Source organism: Lathyrus oleraceus, chromosome 5 (genome assembly GCF_024323335.1).
Source record: "Lathyrus oleraceus cultivar Zhongwan6 chromosome 5, CAAS_Psat_ZW6_1.0, whole genome shotgun sequence".
NCBI lineage: Eukaryota > Viridiplantae > Streptophyta > Magnoliopsida > Fabales > Fabaceae > Lathyrus > Lathyrus oleraceus.
Window position 1 is genome coordinate 178,846,557 of NC_066583.1, and position 21,531 is coordinate 178,868,087.

The following is a 21,531-nucleotide window of genomic DNA, read 5'->3' on the forward strand; positions in this document are numbered from 1 at the left end:
GGCTCCTGTGTTTTTGGCCTTAAGCGACCTAGTGGAAAAAACTTGATTTTCTGAAAAATTGACTCTGAATCTAAATTATCAATTAAGCAAACCTAAGTTTTTTTTGGAAGTGTGGGCCATTTTGTTTGTCATGGTTAACTCAAGTTTTGTTCTTGAAACTTAGGTAGATTCTGCAACTAATTCAAGAGCTTATCAATACAAAGAGAACAAGTTTTAACATTAATAAAATGTACTTATTATTACTGATATATAGCTTCTAAATTTTCAATTAAGAGAACGACCTGTTTTGAACAATTTTTGTCTGGGACAGAAGTCCTTATTACTTGTCATGGTTAACTTAAGTTTCGCTTTTGAAATTTATGTAGAATCAGCAACTAATTCAAGAACTGCCTAAGCATTTAATAGATATAAAAAAACTCCAAACACAAAAATAATGATAAAACAAATCTAAAATCATATTGAGATAGTTTTAGTACTAACTTATAAAATATAGTCTTATTGATCATATACAGGAAGAATGAAATTGCAGAAACTAAAAAAGTAAAAGCTGATAAAGAACCTCTACTTCCAAGATCATATTAGCTTTGCCAAATAGATGACAATAGCTAATTATCTGAAGGCATTGGTTTTCCATAAATTCTAAAAGCACTATTCTAAGCCTAATTATGTATTTGCGTGATAAAGTAGCCGATCGAAAAATCTCGAAAGGATCAAAGAACTGGACAGCCTTTAACTATAATGCCTTTTGCAGTAGGACAAGCAGCCAAGGGACACCCTTCAACATTATTTCCCCACCAGTTAAGGTTAATGTTGTTTGAACCCAAAGTAAGAAAAAGTAAGATTGTCATGAAGGCGGTTCCGGCGTCAAGACCGCCAGACAAAACATAATTGTAGCGCTTCCACCAATCTTGTTTGTATCTATATATAATGTACCCTGAGATAAAGCCGACGGCAATCCAGCTTGTGAAGTTGACTGCAGTTGCAGGAGGCATCATTGATGTTGAACCCAACAAGACAGGCATGTGAATTAGACGAATCCATGTTTGTCCCGGGAATGCCTTGTGAGCAAGCCAAACTAGAAAAGGTGCAATGGCTCCACCAAGGAAGAACCAATTCACATTGCTGTATTCGCCGAGGTTTCCGAAGATTCTGCGTGGTCCAAGAAGTCCCCATATAACTGACGCATCATAGAAGACATTGTCCATTGGGCAAGTCCAAGGGCTATCAGATGGTAGTTTGGAAGTATCACAAAGGTCAGGGATCGTCCCCATCAACCACCAAGCAGTTACTGTGTACACAAGTACTGATATGAATGTTCCTACCATCTACATACAATGCAGACAAATTTAGTTTTTTAACAAAGAATTCCTACTCTAGAAAAAAACTAACACATACATGGACACCTGATACAACACTAATACATCAAGAAGAGTAAAAATTTAAGAAAGTAAATGAATTGAATCTAATCACATGTGTTAGTGTTAGACATCAGACACACATTCAATCAGAAGTGTTGGTGCTATAGAGTTCGTAATATGTGAGATTCTAGTGGTTGAAATTTATAATGAGAGGAATCATAACTGACCTGAGCCATGAACATTGTTCTTGGTGGAATCTTCATATAATGACCAAGTTTAAAGTCTGCCAAAAATGTTAGTGCCTGAGACATGCTAATGTAGCCATACACCTTAAAGCACATGTTAGCCACAGGGCGCTCCGGATACATGTAACCAATGATGTATTCTGTTATAATGTTTAAGCCTGGTTGCTGTTAAAAAGAAAGAAATAAACCTTAGACAGCTATAGCACCAATATAAAGTTAGCAAGTTTTGGAAGTAAACCATTAAGATACCTGATTTGTAGTGGCTGTTATTATGCCGATTGGAAGAGTGAATAAAATGGAAATAGCACAAGCTAGCAATACGCCCCACCAAGGCAATTGAAGTGATTCGTTGTAGTACTCGCAAATAAAAACAATAAGAGCTATGTTCACCACTACAATTATGTGAAACCACCACATGGGGACTGACTTGTACTTCCTCATAAGTCTCGAGTGTATGTCAGTTTTTTTACCGGCTCCAAAAGCACTTTTACTTTGCGCCCATATTTCCCTGCACAGTGCATATCACATAAATGTAGATGACATCATGTATTTTGCAATAGAACTTGAATATGGTGAGGAGGGTAGTGCAGATTTCCATATAAAATTCAAACACAAAGATCTGAATAAGATGTTTCGCGAAGTGATTACCTTCCATGGAAGAGAAGAACATGCACAATTGTAGCAGAAAGTGTGGCAAATCCAAGACCATAAGTCATTGCAAAGAATGTGCTGAGATGTAGAGGCCCATTCTTTGCATAAGCATCCCGATCAAGATGGAAATCAGAATTGACAATGGTCGAAATGTCATAGATCGAACCATTTCCCATAAAAAGCTTATTTGAAAATATAGGAAAATTCTTGGCGTCGTAGACATTGAACCAGTAAAAAATTGGTGTCATCACATACATAATGATAACAAATCCAACAGCGATATTTGCGGTAGCAAACCATGGGCTGGCTAGTGGACTGCCAAGGTAAGAAGAAATCGTAGACCAATCAAAACCAAATGCAGCAATCCCAAGACCTTTCATACCAGAACCAAGTTGTTGGACAAGGATAGACTTGGGAGCAATCCAACACATCCAAGCAAAAGATGTCAACATTGAAAACATGTAGCCTGGTAACACATAGTATGCCATTCCAGAGATCATAACAAGGAGGAAAAACTGAGTCCGGGTTGTGGCTCCTTTCGGTCTTTTGCTTTTCTCATGCAGAGCACTGCATTAATATAATGGTTTTAGAATAGTTACATTTTTGCAAAAATTACTTATACTGAAGAACACATTAATTCAATAAAACACACCTGAATAATGAGACCTGGACCAGATTAGAAGGCCACCACATTTCCGCAGGCTCCACAAGAAATTTCCTAAACAGTCCTGCCCAACCAAATCCCAGCACCTAAAATTGAATAGAGAAGCATAAGGCAATTTTCAGTGTCCAACACCCGTATGACACTCATACAACGCGTTTTGGTCGATTCAGAAAAGTGTTTAAACAATAATTTGATTTTTGGCGAGCAAATAAATTGAAAAAACGGTATAGAATTATAAATAGATATACAGAAGAGAACCTGAGTGGTGAGCATGAGTAGTAAGGCTGGAAGGAAACTGAGTTTCCTTTTATACATAAGCTTCACTGCACTCAAAATATGAGTAGCATAAACGGATCCAGCACCAGAATTAGCAAAGATGGTAATGAGAACATGTTCCTTGATATTGAATGGACCTCTATTCATTGAGAATTCAAACCATGTATCTTTGAAGAAGACACGAGTTGGCAACACTCTTGCCATGAAATGACCAAGTGGAACAACAGCAATCTGAGCAGAAATTGAAGTGACACTCAAAGGCTGTGTTCTGTACCAAAAGAATTGGTTCACAAAGGACAGAACCACACATGAAAGAATCCCAAGAACCCACATTCTGAATGTGACAACAGGCAACGTAGGGTCATCAGTTTTTGATACTGTGAGCTCAACTTGTTTAACAGGACACTCTTCATCCTCATTCATCTCTGTGACACTCTTTTTTGACTCAATGCCAAACCTTGAAGTTGAAGACATAGTTGCAATGATATCCTATCCTTCTTTTGCAGAAAAACAAAATTATTATGAGATCAAATATAGATCTTATGCATACATGTAAATACAAAATGAGACAGTATGAGGCATCAATGTATCATACACAAAAGGACACTAAGAAGCATTACATCATTTCAGGCTGAACAAAAGACTAAGAATTCAGCAAAGTTGACTCTACTAAGTCTTTGTATCGTTGTATTTACGTTGGTATGTGTGGTAACGCTTATCCAAACAAGCTCTTTCAAGATATCAAATCATTATAACTTTTTTCTTCCACTTCTGACTCAATCACTATAATATTATTTATCGGCAATAAAAATAGGCAGGCACCAAAAATGACAATTATGTCAAGTTCAATAAATCTTAAAAATATTTAAACTTTTAAATGTACAATCCTAAGTTAAGAAGAAATGTAGTATAACTTTAAATGGCCAAATAATTACAAATCTTAAGTTTTCCGGAAATAAATAAAAAAATCTTAAATTTTAGATTTGACATAAAAAACAAAACTTACGTGAGCAATAAAAATCCTAAAAATCATATAATACTTTGTAACAAATTAGTATAGGTTTGGTTCCAAGAAGTATAGAATTGATTATTTTAAAATAAGTACAAATGATTTTTTGTCTTTAAACTAACTTTTAACTTGAAGTTAAGATTTTATCTTTTGAATACACAGTTTTGCAGCTTATAGCATAAACACTTATTAAAATAAGTGCTTATAAATATGTTTGCATAATTTTCTTTTAACAAATGATAAAATTAATTATTTTTTTATATATGTTAAAATTTTTTTTATAAAATATATTTTAAAAAAATAAATAAAAATTATAAAAAAAATATCTTAAACTATTTTAATAAAATCTCTCAAACCATCCCAATCAGCCAATTCAAACCGGCTTTCAATCTGTTGTTCAATTCAATATTAAATAAATGTATTTAAAAATAGATCACTTTATATTTAAATTTCATTAAATTTAAATCAATTTATTCAATATTAATTTTTATCAACAATGAAACACACACTTAATAAATTTTATTTTTTGTGGTAAAAAATAAATATGATTTTGTTTATATTAAAAAAAATCAAATTGTTTGACCATAATTCTAAAAGGATAAATTTAAATAAAATCAGATAATTTTAAAATATCAGATGTTTTTGTTTAATTGCATTTTAACCTAATAATAAAAAAAAATAAGTGACCTAATTCAATATTTAAAAAATAACTTTGATAAAGTTATTTATTTTTTAAAAAAAGAGACATTTTACCAACTTTTTAGGGCGCAAAGGGAAAAGAAGTTAAAAACCTAAAAGCAAAAAGTCTTGAATCATGGACCCTACTAACCAACTCCAAGAACAATGAATATACATTAAATTGAAATTGAATGAACTCAATTTCAATCTTATATATCGAATTCAAAACATGAAGTTGAAAACTAAGCCAGCATCATAAAACTGGAGCAAAATCCGATCTAAAATGAGTAACATTTAAAGATGAACGATACAATGGTGCAGCGAAGAGAAAGAAGAGATGAATAATCAGTGAAAACAGGAAGGAAAAAAAACTGAATCAAAACAAAAAGAGAAGACTTGATTCCATAATGAAGAGATTAGTTTATGATAAAAAATTATGATTAGTGAGTAATGCAAGAGGATTAAGAGGACTTAATTACCTTTGAGAAGGATGGATATGAGAGTAACTGTTAGTTTCTTCATCTCTGCTTGCGATGTTCAGCTTCTCCTTTTCTATTTATAAACAATTCAATTTATTATTATTTTTTTTTCCTTAAAGTCTTGTAGTCCTGTAATGTTAACGAGTTTAATTATGATTTTGGTCCTGTATTTTTATTTTTGATCTAAGTCTTTATATGTTAATTTTCGTTTGATTTTAACCTTCACATCAATTTTCCATTACAAAAAGCTGGTGTAACGTTGCTTTTCAAAAAAGAGTCCCACAAGGCTTTCGAACCTAAATTCATTTAGTTACAACAAAGACAACAATCCATTTATATATATATATATACTGCAATTATTTATATAATTAGTTTACTAATAAATTTATATACTGCAATTATTAATAAATTTGTTAAATAATTAGTTTATAAAATATTTTAATTATCTAGTTTGTTAAATAATTAATTATAAAATATTTTAATTATTTAATATTTTAACTATTAATATTTAATTATTTAATTATTTAATTTATTAAATAATTAGTTTACAAATATTTTAATTATTTAATATTTAAATTATTAATAATTCAACTATAAACTAATAATAAAATAATATATTAAATAATAATAATTGAAATATTAAATAATTTATTAAATATTTTGAAATTAATTAGTATTCAACAATCTAATATTTCAACTATTAATATTATATTTCAGTAATACACTACAAAATATTTGAAATATTAAAAAATTCATATTAAATAATATATTTTAATAATATATTTTAGTCTATATTCAGTAATATATTTCAATATTAAATATGTTAATGAATTAAGTAAATGGATTAAATAAATGTATTGGTTTCTCTAGTGGTTAAGAACTATGATGTTGATGTAATGATCAAGGATTCAACTTTTTTGACACTATTTTTTAAACTTTATATTTTAGGATTTAATCTCAAAATAAAAAATAAAAAAAATAAAATTGATATGGAAAAATTACATATTAAAAAAATGGAAAAAGAAGGAAAAAAATGTCTGTCATGTCAGCAACTTTAACCAACTCAAGGGTTAAAATCAAAAGAAATTAAACATATAAGGAATTGCCCATTAACCAACTCAATATTTTTGTAACAAAATTTTGACGTCAGGGACTAAAATCAAAATAAATTCAACATATAAGGAATTACCCAAAAAAAAAGATATAGAGACCAAAATAAAAAATACGTAAATTCACATAGATCAAAAAACTATCTAAATCTCTCTTTTTTTAATTTAAAAAAAACCGTGCATCATCTTTGGATTCGGTTTCTTTATTTGAAACTACTCTCATTAATTATCTATTTATTGTTAAGAAAGATTATCCACTTAATCTATTCCCTCTCCGTTTCACCATATGAGTAACCTAGTTGACTAATTAAGAAAAATGAATAAATGAAAGAGAAAAAATAATATTTTTACTAAAGTACTACCACTTATCAATTATTGAAAATGATAAAAGGTAGAATTAAAAAATGTTCATCAGAAATTGAAACGAGTCATTCATTTTGGGACATTTTTTAATTCTAAATGGGTCACTTATTGTGGGACGGAGGGAGTAGTAAGTATCGGTCTTTTATCAATTTAATTTTTAAACTATTATAATTAATTAAAAATAGGCTTAATGCATCATTTGGTTTCTTAACTTAATTTCTGGTTTCAATTTAGTCCCTTATTGAACAAGCGTTCGTTTTAAGTCTCTTAAGTGTACTTCTGTTAGCCAGTTTGATCATGTCTGTTAAATTTTATAAATTTCTGTTAGTTTGTACATACGTGACACTCCAGGTGGACGATTATTAGATGACATGAAACTATTATATTATATTTTGATTTAAGTTTGTAAAATTAAAAAAAATACAACCTGAAATGTTTCATATTTTCATTTTCACTTCATCCATTTCAATTTCATTCTCTCTCATCAGAAACCCTAGAAGTAGAGATGGATTGAAGACTGACCCTCAAAGGTACTGTAAGATGAATGAGAGACTTATTGGTGTTTCAAAAAAGACTACAACTGGTGTTAAGAGGCTTTATCATATGCAAGCCATTTTGGTTTTGGCCGAATTCAGTTAAGAGGTAATAAGAATAAGTTTACTCTATTGAATTATATTATGCTCTTTCTGGATTCTAAAATGCTTTATGTACAGATTCGAGTCTCAAAAGAAGACTTGGAGAGAGAAAGAAGAGTTGTCATGGAAGAGTGCGGGGGAAGCAGAAATGCAATGGGGAGGCTACATGATGCTCATTGTGTTTTGTTGATGGAAGGTTCAAAGCTACATGAATCCAATACTTGATGCCTATGTAGTACCAACACACCGACACCTTGTAGTTAAATTCAACAATTCAATTTTCTCAAGCTATTACATGTGTCAAGGTGTTAGTGTTTTGTTTGGTGTAGTGTATGAATTAGTGTTTTATAACTTGTTGCTACTAGTCAATGTTAAGATGGTTTTGTCCTATAAGTTACATAAGGGTGATTTTTGGGAATTATTTATGTTGTTGCATAAAGCTTTTAATTGATTTCATTATGCTGAAAGGTTCCAATTGGACTTGAGAAAGTGATTCAGACGATTTCTCCTGAGACCGTGAGGCGTTTTTACAAGAAATGGTATCATTTATGCAATATGGTTATTATAGTAGTTGGAGATTTTTCTGACACACAAGTTTCTTATGTTATTTATCTTATTTTTATGTTAAGGCTTGTGGTTTGGTTAGTTGTTTCTACTAAGTACTAACATTTTTCCCTCTTACAATTTTGGCCAGAAAATCCCAGCACCTGAGTCTCCACCTATACCAACATTTTAAGTGTCATCGCACAATGAACCATGATTTTCTTGTCCAATAACAGTCTGCAGTTATGATTAGTTATAAGATGTCAGCAAATAAGCTTAAAACGATAAAAGACTATAGAGATTTACTTGCAGAATTTATGTTTCTCTCATCATTAAACTAGAGATTCTTTAAAATATCTCGCAGTAAAGGCCAATATTATAACTTCATCATGTAGAGGAAAAGTATCTCTTGAAGCCCTTTAATCAATGTTAATATATGTGCTTTCACCTTTGATCCGAGAAGTTGCATGTTCTTTGTTTTTGAACTCTTTTATTTCACTTTCATTGTTTTCTTCTTTTATCATTCCAAATTTATGACAATTACATTTTTAGGTTGCAAGGGTGCGGGTTCATGGCTTTTCAAAGGGTGAAATATCTATAGTTCATGCATTTCTGATGTCAGAAATTAAATTTGCCTATTTGGAACGAGATCAAATTCAATCTACCAACTTGAGGGATGAATATCTATAATTATTATACTATATTTCTTTGTTTACATTAAAATGGACAATAATAAAGTGTGCATCATTTTGAAAATAATATTCTTTGTTAACGCATCATCTTATCATTATATTCAAGATTCTGTTAATATAAAAAAAATTGGTACTTTAACTATATATAAGGTTTCAATTTAGTCTCTTTACTAAATTGTTGACTCACTTGTCATGTTGTCATGTCACATATGCACAACTTAACGTTTTTTCATAAAATTTAACAGAAATGACCAACTTAACTAACGAAATAGTTTTTAAGGGACTAAAATATAATATTTATTAGATAAGAGACTAAAATGAAAATTGAAATTAAGTTAAAGGATTTCGGCACTAATTAAACCTTAAAAGTATTATAAACTATTATGTTGTGTAGTTATTTAATCATTGAATTAAATACTAGATGAATAATTAATTAAATAAAAAAATAGTTTCATAATATTTTTAATTGATTTTAATAGGTTAAAGACTCTAGTTTTTGTCTTTAATTTAAATTTTTTAAGATTAGAGATAAAAATTAAAAAAATACGAAATACATGACAAATATCTGAATCACTCAAACCAATCAAAATATAGTAATAATCATCTCAAACAAAAAATGTTAATAATTTATATATCAATAAATAATGCTATAAAAATTATATTATTTTGTTTCATTGATTGGTGTATAGACATATCAAACAAAGTTGATTAAAAAAAATTTGGTGCATTAATCATCATACATAAAGGAATATAAAAAATTGTCTTGTAGTGTTATGTATTGTCTAGTAATGTTTTGTCCAATACTTTTTATTTTGAAAAACAAATGCTCTCTTAGCTTTTTTTAAATAATATATTTATATAGAATGATAAATGAATATTTATGATTAATATATTTTTAATGTTCACATAATTAAAACAATATATTAAATTTAAATATGTTCTAATATGGAACCAGAAATAATCAATGAAATGATTGTGTGAAGGTTTTATATATGTGGATCAAGCTTTTGATGCGGTGGAGAAATGGTTGACCTGTAAGGTTAGAACTCTAACGTCCAAGTCAGTGAGATAATGAGAAGTAATGTGAGAGTGGGATGAATTTGAATATCTGAAATGACACATTTTACCCTTGTATATCAAGATCGATTGAACTGTTCACGTATAGTGTGGTGTGTTGTATGGACAACCGTCTGATTGGATTGGACAATGATTGATGCGTTGAAGTGTAGAATTTTCTACTTGTGGCCAAGCAAAAATCTACCTGTTCTATGTGTCTTTCAACTCAAGGTTTTCTCCTTATCCTTTTTCCACGGGCCTTGCAAATGACACAGGAAATTTGGTCTCAATCCCTTATTCCTATAGTGTAAATGAGGGATTTTCCATGTTCATCCTTATGCCAACTGCTATTAGTACTAAGTGAAGAGTCTTGATGGGATTCCACTAGTATTGGAAACATATTAAATGTTTTTATTTCGATCAAATATGTTTCATAGGGAAGTACTTATGTGCGTCCCTATGTTTGACCGTAATGATACCTTTTGTGTCCTAGGATACTCAAGTACTCTGAATAATTTTCAATGTGATCTTGACCATTGGTGGTGTGATTCACACTTTCCAACAATGTAGATTACATGATTCACTGTTGCCGAAATGCATATAAGAGGTTTTTGGTAGGGGTGGCAAACGGGCATGTCCGTCCTGTTTAGACCTGCCCCATAAAAGCCCGCTAAAAAAATAGGGTGGCATGGACATAGTTGATGGCAAGAACTTAAAACGTTAGGCCAACCCATAAAAAATGAGGGTGGGGCGCAGTGTGCCCATTGACACTGCACCTTTTAAGCCTAAAATTGAAAAAATTTAAGTTAATGCTCGCACCCGCAAAGGTCGTAAAAAATGGGGCGGTCATATTAAATGTGTGAGCCTAAAACCTTGGCTCGCCCCTCGAAAAAATTCCGACAAAACTGCCGATTTTGTCACCAATAGTTCCTGGATTACTAATCTTCTCTTTTTACGTTGATTGTGGGTTTGAGAAACTCTTCTTCTTCTTTGTTTGTGATTTTTTCCATTGTTGCCAACTTTCTTGCTTAGGCCTTTATCCGTGACTAGTTCATGCCCCTTCTTTCATTGCGTGAGCTCTCAAATTTATTTCTTTTAAGGTAACATCCAGACCCCTCTTTCTTTCAATCTTTCTATCTTTAATAAGGTTTATAGAAAAGGACCACAGGGTTTGAAGGAGAAAATTGTTGTTGTTTTATGTTGGTTGGGTTGTCACGTGTATTTTAACAGGAACACCAGATTTAACTTTAAACTTACCTCATGTTGCGATTTATGTTCATATTTCTTTCATGTGTTGACAAAATCCATTGTAATAAAGGACATCCAAAATGAAGTTCAGAAGACAATATGAGATAACTCGTTGGTTTAGATGGATTAAGAGACGTTGGATATTGCCTCCGTATTTATTGTTGAGGGTGGATTAAACCATACCTTCATGGACGTGGGACCTTTTGAATATTTGAGGGTGTTTTCCCCTAAGAAAGACGAGAGGATATACAAGGTTTTATATCTGTTTAAAGTTATCTTTTTTGCATCTTTTTAAAGCTTAAGACAACTCTGCTTATTTAGCATGGGGCTAAGGTTTGGTATCTCTCTAGAAGTGTACAAAGGTGTTTGAGGTCTACTTGGAGATCATGAAACATTTCAAAGATCTATACTTCTTGGTTACCCCCCTCAAAGAGGTGGATCATGCCAACATGTGCACTATAGAGTCTAGGTTGCTTTACTAATGTTCATACATACTCTCTATGTTCTAGCATTAGAGCCATTTATAGGTGGATTCCGGATCTTACATTTATAAAATGGATGATCCGTCTTGATAGGAGATATTCTTGAAAAGGCAATTGGTATTTTTCTTTGAGGGTCAGCATTACGTTGATGACATAGTCCCTTCTGTTATGGGGGCAAGGAAACAAGGGAACTGGCACAGAAAGACACACTTGTTGGTGAAATTCAGCTCTAAAGAAGATATGAAGATCATTTTTTGTAAGTGATGACAGGATATCAGTGCACATCATTTAGAAAGAAAAATCGACAAATTCTGACAAGAATTGAGCAAGTTAGAAGCATTTAAGTGAAAAAAGCTGGAAAAACGCTTTTGGGTAAAGAAAAGGACTTAGTGAGATAATTGTAAGTTGAGCATGCGTCTAAGAGGGGGGGGGGTGAATTAGGTTCTTTGAAAACTTTTTTTCGATTTTATGAAAACTTGTTCTTTCTTTTCTGGTTTGGTTAAGCAATGAAACGTTAAAGTGCAGAAAGTAAAGAACACCAAGACATATACTGGTTCCCCTCACAATCCGAGAGTACTCCAGTCCCCTTACCACATGTAAGAGATTTTATTATAGTTAGATCTTATGGACAAGACAACCTAGTCTTTCTATACAAACTCTAACAAGAATACCAAGAACAATCCTCTTAGATTTTTCACTAAGTCCACTAAGAGAACAATCCTCTTGGATTTTTCACTAAGTCCACTAAGAGAACAATCCTCTCTTAATGACTCCCTTGTTTCCAACAGTCCTGGACAACAAGGATAATAAGGACAAAATGAGTTTTTACAAGTTTATGACAGATGGAATAATATATCAATCTATTGATTGCTCTTCTCTTTTAAAGTAATCAATCTTCTTTATGACATACAAGTGCTCTAATGATGATATGGATGAAACTATATGAATGTATGTGAAAATTATGTGTAGAAAGTTTCAACAGAAAATTTAATCAAGAACACTTGAGAGAATTTGAAAAAATGAAGAAAAAGATTGTTTGAAATGTTTGTGTAAAGGAGGTGTCTTCAAATTCTGGAAAAAAAGAGTTATATATAACCCTTAGATACCTTTCTAAATGGTCATGATACATGAAAGGATGCCATTCTTCAAGAACATATTTCATAAAAGGTGTTCATGAAAGAATTCATTTCTTTCTGTCACTGGTTCAATGGTAATCGATTACCCAATATGGTGTAATCGGTTACACCTGAGCCAATGTTGATTTTTTTGAAAGTTTTAACTGTGTAATCGATTACCCATATTATGGTAACCAATTACCTGCTGTAAAACTGGTCACATAAGGTAACACACATAGCTGGTAATTGATTACCTTAAACCTGGTAACCGATTACCACCAAAACAGAAAGACATAATGCAGTAAGAATGAAATGTAAGGCCAAATGGAAAATGTTTAAGAGGCCTAAATAAACATGATATGTATGTATGAAAAATCTTGAGCACATGAATTGACATAGAGAGGTTGAGAACTTAATACCTTAATAATTTGATAAAATCAATAACAATCTTCAAGACTTGAAATTCTTTTATAAGTGAAGCTTGAGTCTTGAACCATTATTTTTGAGATGCATATTTCCTTGTAGAGCATGTCTTCATCAAAACACTTTGAGAAGCTGTCTTCACATTCTCCCCCTTTTTGGTGATGACAACTCTTTATTGAAGGTTTTATCCAATCTTGCTTTTCTAATAATTGAAACCCCCCATTGATCGAAGCTCCCCCTTGATCCAAGATTGAGGAAATTTTTAAATTAATTGCTAGCTGCATTGTTAGAGAGACATACAACATACAACAACCAAAATATGTCTTCTCCCCCTTTGTCATTAGCAAAAAGGATGGGAAAGACGAAACAATAAACGACATATCTGTTGTATGATGATAAAGCATATAATATGAACATAAATAACAAAATAACCAAAACATATATAATTTAATACAAAACCAACTTGTTCATACATAATAATTAAAATATAAATTTAACGATAGGGAAAATTCAGCATAACAAAAGAAACAAGAAACAAAACAGAATAATTGTTTTTAAAACACGTTAATCACTTTCCGACATTCCCATATCCTCTTCATCTTCTCCTTGATCTTCACCACCTTCCTCTTCATCACTCATCTCCGAGTTTTGGGATTTGGTAAGATTTTCCAAAAGTCTCTTAATGCAAGCCATTTTAAATTTCTGCTCACAATAATTACGCATCATAATAGATTCAACTGAACAAATTTTGTTGTAGATGACTTCATTGGAGTACCCGCCTTCTGGAGCCGACGGAGGAGCATTTGAGGATTCATCTTTTTACTTATACATGTCATCCATGTCCAAAAAGATACTAGTATTCCTAACCATCGTTAAAGCATTGATCTCACATTCCTTAACAGACATGTTCTTCTTTGGTTCCCGTTTCAGATCAATACCACAACCTTCCAAAATTTTGGTGATTAGCCTAGAATAGGGTAATCCATCAATTAAGGATTGTTGGTGCTTCATGTGGTACATGATAGTGTATGCCCAATTAACCTGAATCTTATTTTGATAACATACATCAATTGTAACTCCAAATCACCAATTTGGAAATGATTTAAGTGTTTCGGCATCAAAACATAAGAAACCAAGTAATGGAGCATCCTATCACTTACGGTCAAATTCTTTGAAAACAAAAGTAATCGAGAAGAAGCTGGATTCTTCTTCCCAAGAATAGCTTGTTGAGAAACACGACAAATATGAAAGAAATAATACATCTTACTATAACCTTCCCATTCCAGGACTAACCCATGGTGAAATGCTTGACCAACAAAAGGAATTCTCAAATAGTTTCCAAAAGCTTCTAAATCCAAGATAATATCAGTATTCTTAACCTTAGAAGTGAGGACATCATTATCACCAAAAATAATAACTAGATTTGCATAAAAATCTTTAACTAAATCCAGATAAAAATTTCCAGAGTCAGAAACCATAGAATATACTCCTTGCAGTCTCAGAAGCTCAAGAAAGTCAAAATTGTGAGAAGGGAATGAGGAAAGATTACCATATTTCACCGGCATAAGAGACCGATTCCGGAAATCAAAAGTAAGTCTTCTGGTTTTGAGAGATGGTGCATGTTGTGCAGCTTCTTGAGGTTCTGAGCTAGCTTCATCAATTTTGGATTTTCCCTTATCTTTCCTTGAAGGGGCCATGGAGCTTGAAGCATTAGCATTTTTTGGAAAAAAAATCGGATTGGGGTTTGGAAGGAGTTTGGAAGAAGTTTGGGTAAGAGAGATTGAGAATATAGAGAGGTTTATGAGTGGGGTTTTAATGTAGTTTTAGTTTAGGTGATGGAAATAAATGAGAGAGGAGAAGTTTAAAGGTTTAGGGTAGATGAAGAGTGAGGGGGTTAAGAAGAAGAAATATTGGAAAGTGATAGAGTAATGAATAAGCACTTATATAAATAACACATATTTAATAAAAACCAAAAAATATGAAAACGCAGAAGAAATATTGGAAAGTGATAGAGTAATGAATAAGCACTTATACAAATAACACATATTTAATAAAAACCAAAAAATATGAAAATGACCAGGTCTAATTGATTACACCGAGAGGTGTAATCGGTTACACTACATACAAAAATAGTAGTGAATCATGCAAGCAGGTATGTAATTGATTACATGCTAAGGGGTAATCGATTACCTTAAAGAAAAAAACAGTGAGTTCATCAGGATCAACATGCAATGAATTTTAAAATACCAACAATTACACATGTTATTACATATCCTTAGGCAATTTTATGTGAAACAAACAAGTCATACAAACATTATAAAGGCACACAAAATTTATTTTTTCTTCAAACTCATGTAAGAAAACACATACATACACTTAAAAATAAAAGATGTGAGGTAATGAGAGAGTGTACCTTTGTATTTGTATTGATTAATTTTGAAGAATCAAATGTCACAATCATCTAAAATACCAAGTTCACTTAGAATTTTGTAAAAAATGATTCCTTTGGGAGAGGTTTTATGAATATGTCGGCAAGCTGATTATGCGTATCCACGAATGAGACTTCAACATCGCCTTTGAGCACATGATCACGCAAGAAGTGATGTCGAATGTCTATGTGTTTAGTACGAGAGTGCGTGACTGGATTCTTTGTTATATTAATTGCACTTGTATTGTCGCATCGAAATGGTATGCATCCGAGATTTAGTCTGAAATCACTCAGTTGTTGCTTTAGCCATAGAATCTGAGCACAACAACTTCCTGTTGCCATGTATTCTGCTTCTGCGGTGCTAAGAGAAACATATGCTTGTTTCTTACATGCCCAAGAAACTAATGCATTTCCTATGATATGACATGTTCCACTTGTACTTTTTCTATCAGTTTTACAACTTGCATATTCCGAGTCAGAATATCCAACTAAATCACATATACTACCTTTTGGATACCATAGGCCGACATTCGTTGTTCCTTTGAGATACTTTATGATTATTTTAAGAATGTTGAGATGTGATTCTTTTGGATTGGCTTGAAACCGTACACAAAGACACACACTAAACATTGTAAGGAACCAATCATACCTCGATACTTTGTAAGATCAATCGAAACACTCGATTCATCTTGATCAATATAAGTTCTGGATCCCATTGGAGTAGACATTGCCTTGCAACTATCCATGTCGAATATTTTCAATAACTCTTTGCAGTACTTTGATTGGTTGATGTAGATGCCATCGTTTAGTTTCTTAATTTGGAGTCCAAGAAAATAGTTCATCTTACCCATCGTGGACATATCGAATTCTCCTCGCATCATCAATGAAAATTCTTCACACATTTCTTTGTTTGTTGAGCAGAATATGATGTCGTCAATGTAGACTTGAACCAATAAAGTGTTACCTTTTATTTTCTTAATAAACAAGATCTTGCCAACTTTACCTTTTTCAAATCCCTTTTCACAAAGAAAGTTGCTAAGACGGTCATACCATGCTCTTGGTGCTTGCTTTAGGCCTTAAAGAGCTTTCCTCAACTTGAAGACATGTGAAGGATTCTTGAAGTCTTCAAACCCCGGGGATTGTTTGACATAGACTTCTTCATTGATGTAGTCATTCAAGAATGCGCTCTTGACATCCATTTGGAATAACTAAAAATTTAATGAATAAGCATAAGCAAGTAATAAACGAATAACTTCTAACCTTGCAACTGGAATGAACGTTTCTTCAAAATCAATGACTTCTTCTTGATTGTATCCTTGGGCCACCAACCTTGCTTTATTTCGAACAATTATACCATTCTCATCAAGCTTGTTCTTAAACACCCATCTGGTACCTATGATGTGTTTACCACTTGGCCTAGGGACAAGTTCCCAAACATGATTTCTTTCGAATTGGTTTAACTCTTCTTGCATAGCAACTATCCATTGGTCGTCTCCTAAGGCTTCATCAACTTTGGAAGGTTCAATTTATGAAACAAATGCCATATTTAAGCATGTATCTTTGATATTTAATCTTGTTGCAACGCCTTGACTAATATCACCAATGACTTTATCAATTGGATGATCTCTATGAGTTCTCCATTCTTTAGGTAGATCATTATCATTTGACTCTTGTTGAATTGGTTCTTCATGATGTCCCATTTGATTATCATTGATGCCTTTGGAAGTATCTTCTTGAGGAACTTCTACAATATCATCATCATCACACAAAACAGCATCCTCCATGGGAGGGTTAGTTTCATCGAAAGAAACATGCATAGATTCTTCAATAGTTAAAGTTTGTTTATTATAAATTTTATATGCTTTACTAGAGAGAGAATAGCCAAGAAAAATACCTTCATCGAACTTTTCATCAAACTTACCAAGGTTGTCTTTGTCATTGTTTAAGACAAAGCATTTGCACCCAAAGATGTGAAAATGAGTAATGTTTGGTTTCCTTTATTTTAAAAGTTCATAAGGAGTCCTTTTCAAAATAGGTCGTATAATAACTCTATTACTTACATAACATGTCGTACTTACCGCATCCGCCCAAAAATATTTTGGAAGATTCGAGTCGCTAAGCATTATTCCTGCAAGTTCCACGAGTGACCTATTCTTTCTTTCCACCACTTCATTTTGTTTAGGAGTCCTTGGTGCCGAGAAATTTTGAAAAATTTCATGTTCTTCGCAAAATTCTTCGAAAGAGGTGTTTTGAAATTCTCCGCCATGGTTGCTTCTTATGGAGGCAATTTTTAGTGATTTCTCATTTTGGATTTGCCTTGCATACTTCTTGAACGCCTTGAATGCATCACTTTTCCACACTAAAAAGAATGTCCAAGTATATCTAAAGAAATCATCAACAATAACTAAAGCGTATACATTACCTCTGAATCTTCTTGTTCTTGATGGACCAAATAAGTCCATATGCAACAATTGTAGTGGCCTTGAAGTGGACACCACATTCTTAGGTTTGAAAGTTGATTTGGTTTGCTTTCCCTTTTAAGATGCATCACATAATCTATCTTTGACAAACTTCATCTTAGGTAATTCAATGACAAGATCATGCATTGACTAGTTTATTCAAGTGTTCCATATGAATGTGAGCAATTCTCTTATGCCATAACCATGCGTCATTGTTGTTCACCATAAGACATTTTACCTTCAAAGATAAATCATCAAGGGAAATCATAAATATATTATTAAATCCCGTACCTTTGAGTTTTACCTCATGTGGATTCATCTTCAATCAAGCATTCATCCTTGGTGAACTTGATTTTGAAGCCTTTGTCACAAAGTTGGCTAATACTTAGAAGATCGTGCTTTAGTCCTTCAACATAAAGGACATCTTTAATGGATGTGAAAGGTGGTTCTCCAACTTTGCCTGTACCAATAATTATCCCTTTGTTGTTATCACCATAAGTGACATAACCCTTGACCTTTAATGCTAGATTTAAAAACTTGTTAAGGTCTCACGTCATATGCTTGGAACAACCACTATCAAGATACCAAATATTTGATGTGGTTTTCAAGCATACCTACAAAAAAATTAAGTTTTATTAGGTATCCAAATTGCTTTGGCTCCTTCATAATTAGTGCCTTTATTTACCCACACTTAATGCCCAATTGCTATGCTAAAGTTTCTAACATAGCATGCATTAGGTGTATGGCTAACTATTCCACAATAAAAACAAGTAGGTTCAAAATTGCTTCTATATCTAGGAACATAATATTTATTTTTAGAAAATATTTTCGTTTTAGGATAGTGATGAACAACTTTTGCTTTGGTCACTTTCTCTTTGGTAGATTGTTCACTAGCCTAAACAAAAATGGTTTAGTTAGAACTTTGTTTAGAAAATTTTGAGTAACCAATACCACTTTTGTCATTTGAATATCTTTGATGGCTAAGAACATCTTCCAATCCAACTTGTCCTTTCTCATATATTTCTAAAACTCTTTTTAGTTGGACAATTTGAAATGAAAGTGACTCACAATTTTTACATACAAAATTCTATTTTTCACTAATCATCTTTTGTTTTTCATCATTGACATCTTTTTCCATTGTCACGACTTTTTCTTCTAGAGATGAAATTTGTTTCTTTTGAGATGATATTGTTTTATACAGATTTTGCATTCTTCAAGAAGTTCATTTATAGCACCTTGTGCATCACTATCATAAAGAGAAAAATTGTTACTAACCTCATTTTCTTCATCATCGGAGTGGTGTGAAACCATCAATGCTATATTTTCACATTCGTCGCTTTTCGATTCGGATGAAGAACTTATCTCATTATCTTCCCATGCAACATACGCCTCTTTATTCTTGAGTTCCTTCTTGCCTTTAAATCCACCTTTCTTGGATAGTTTCAGACAATCCGACTTTATATGACCTTGCTTTCCATATTCATAGCATGTGACATCTTGTGTAGACGTGGAAGCCTCCCTTTTCATGAAATATTTCTTTCTATTTGCATAGTTAAATGATTTATCATTTTTACCAAATAACTTACTGAGTCTTTTAACAAGAAGCATAAAATTCTCATCTTCTTCAGGATCATCATTTGTTTGTTCTTCTTTTGACTCGACTTTTAGAGTGATACCTTTGGACTTCTTTTCTTGATTTTCATGTTGTTCAGGTCTTCCAAGTTCCAATTTGTGTTCTTGAAGTTTTCTGAACAATGATGCGGATGTCATGGTCGAGAGACTCTTCTTCTCGGATATGACCGTTACTTTCGGTTGCCATTCTCTTGTCAATGATCTAAGAACTTTAAGGTTGATATCATCATTTGTAAAAGTCTTTCCGAGTGCAATCAAATGATTTGTCAAATGGACGAATCTCTTCTGCAATGTAACAATGGATTCTCCTGGCAACATTCTGAACATTTCATATTCTTGACTCAATGTGTTTAATCTGGATCTTTTAACTTCAGCAGTTCCTTCGTGAGTCTCCACCAAAGTGTCCCATATTTCTTTAGCCGATTGACATTGAGATATGCGGAAGAACTCATCCATACTTAATGCACTTTGAAGAATATTGATAGTTTTCTTTTCATTAAATATTCTTTTCTTATTGTCTTCATCATATGAGCTTTTAACCTTAGATGTGCCAATACCATTGACCACACTAGTCGGATTATGCGGACCATTTTCAACGGTTTCCCATATACAATCTCCTTGTTCTTTTAAATGTGCTTTCATGCGTATTTTCCAGAAGTCAAAATATTCTCAAGAAAATAGAGGGGGTTTGTTGCTACTGCCACCATCTTTGAAAACTGGGTTTGCGCTTGCGGAAGCCATCTTCTGGATCTGAGGAGCAAGTTACCAAAAACCCGCTTTGATGCCAAATATAAGTTGAGTATGCGCCTAAGAGGTGGGGTGAATTAGGTTCTTTGAAAACTTTTTTTCGGTTTTATGAAAACTTGTTCTTTCTTTTCTGGTTTGGTTAAGCAATGAAACATTAAAGTGCTGAAAGTAAAGAACACGAAGACGTATATTGGTTCCCCTCACATTTCGAGAGTACTCCAGTCCCCTTACCACATGTAATAGGTTTTATTATAGTTAGATCTAATGGACAAGACAACCTAGCCTTTCTATACAGACTCTAACAAGAATACCAAGAACAATCCTCTCTTAATGACTCTCTTGTTTCCAACAATCCTAGACAACAAGGATAATAAGGACAAAATGAGTTTTTACAAGTTTTTGACAGATGGAATAATATATCAATCTATTGATTGATCTTCTCCTTTAAAGTAATTAATCTTCTTTATGACATACAAGTGCTCTAATGATGATATGGATGAAACTATATGAATGTATGTGAAAATTATGTGTAGAAAGTTTCACCAAAAAATTTAATCAAGAACACTTGAGAGAGTTTGAAAAAATGAAGAAAAAGATTGTTTGAAATGTTTGTGTAAAGGAGGTGTCTTCAAATTATGGAAAAAAATGAGTTATATATAACCCTTAGATACCTTTCTAAATGGTTATGATACATGAAAGGATGCCATGCTTCAAGAGCATATTTCAGAAAAGGTTTTCATGAAGGAATTCATTTCTTTATGTCACTAGTTCATTGGTAATCGATTATCCGATATTGTGTAATCGTTTACACCTGAGCCAATGTTAAATTTTTTGAAATTTTTAACTGTGTAATCGATTACCCATATTATGGTAACCGATTACTTGTTGTAAACCTGGTCACAGAAGGCAGCACACATAACTGGTAATCGATTACCTTAAACCTGGTAACCAATTACCACAAAAATAGAAAGACAAAATGCAGTAAGAATGAACTGTAAGGCCAAATGGAAAATGTTTAAGAGGCCTAAATAAGCATGATATGTATGTATGAAAAACCTTGAGCACTTGAATCAACATAGAGAGGTTGAAAACTTAATACCTTAATAATTTGATCAAATCAATAACAATCTTCAAGACTTGAAATTCTTTTATAAGTGAAGCTTGTGCTTGAGTTTGAGTCTTGAACCATTCTTTTTGTGATGCACATTTTCTTGTAGAGCATGTCTTCAGCAAAACACT

At 32.4% G+C, this 21,531-nt stretch overlaps 2 protein-coding genes across 4 annotated transcripts; both read right to left on the bottom strand.

Moving 5' to 3' along the window:
* Positions 1-431: 431 nt before the first annotated feature.
* Positions 432-5,528, bottom strand: LOC127081789 (oligopeptide transporter 6). 3 transcript variants are annotated; one of them, XM_051022005.1, is made up of 7 exons: positions 5,361-5,528; positions 3,177-3,691; positions 2,907-3,004; positions 2,252-2,821; positions 1,853-2,111; positions 1,586-1,768; positions 432-1,325 (listed from the first exon to the last, which is right to left on the bottom strand). In XM_051022005.1, exons 2-7 carry the CDS (start codon positions 3,666-3,668, stop codon positions 711-713), a joined length of 2,217 nt encoding a protein of 738 aa, XP_050877962.1. In that variant the 5' UTR covers positions 3,669-3,691; positions 5,361-5,528; the 3' UTR covers positions 432-710. The 3 variants fall into 3 exon arrangements, with proteins under 3 accessions (XP_050877962.1, XP_050877963.1, XP_050877964.1); XM_051022006.1 differs by having other exon boundaries at positions 3,177-3,688; positions 5,361-5,524; XM_051022007.1 differs by lacking the exon at positions 5,361-5,528 and having other exon boundaries at positions 3,177-3,791.
* A 13,540-nt stretch (positions 5,529-19,068) lies between these two features.
* Positions 19,069-20,187, bottom strand: LOC127079563 (uncharacterized). Its single transcript, XM_051019947.1, has one exon. The coding sequence runs from the start codon at positions 20,185-20,187 to the stop codon at positions 19,069-19,071; it is 1,119 nt and encodes a 372-aa protein (XP_050875904.1).
* Positions 20,188-21,531: the final 1,344 nt, after the last annotated feature.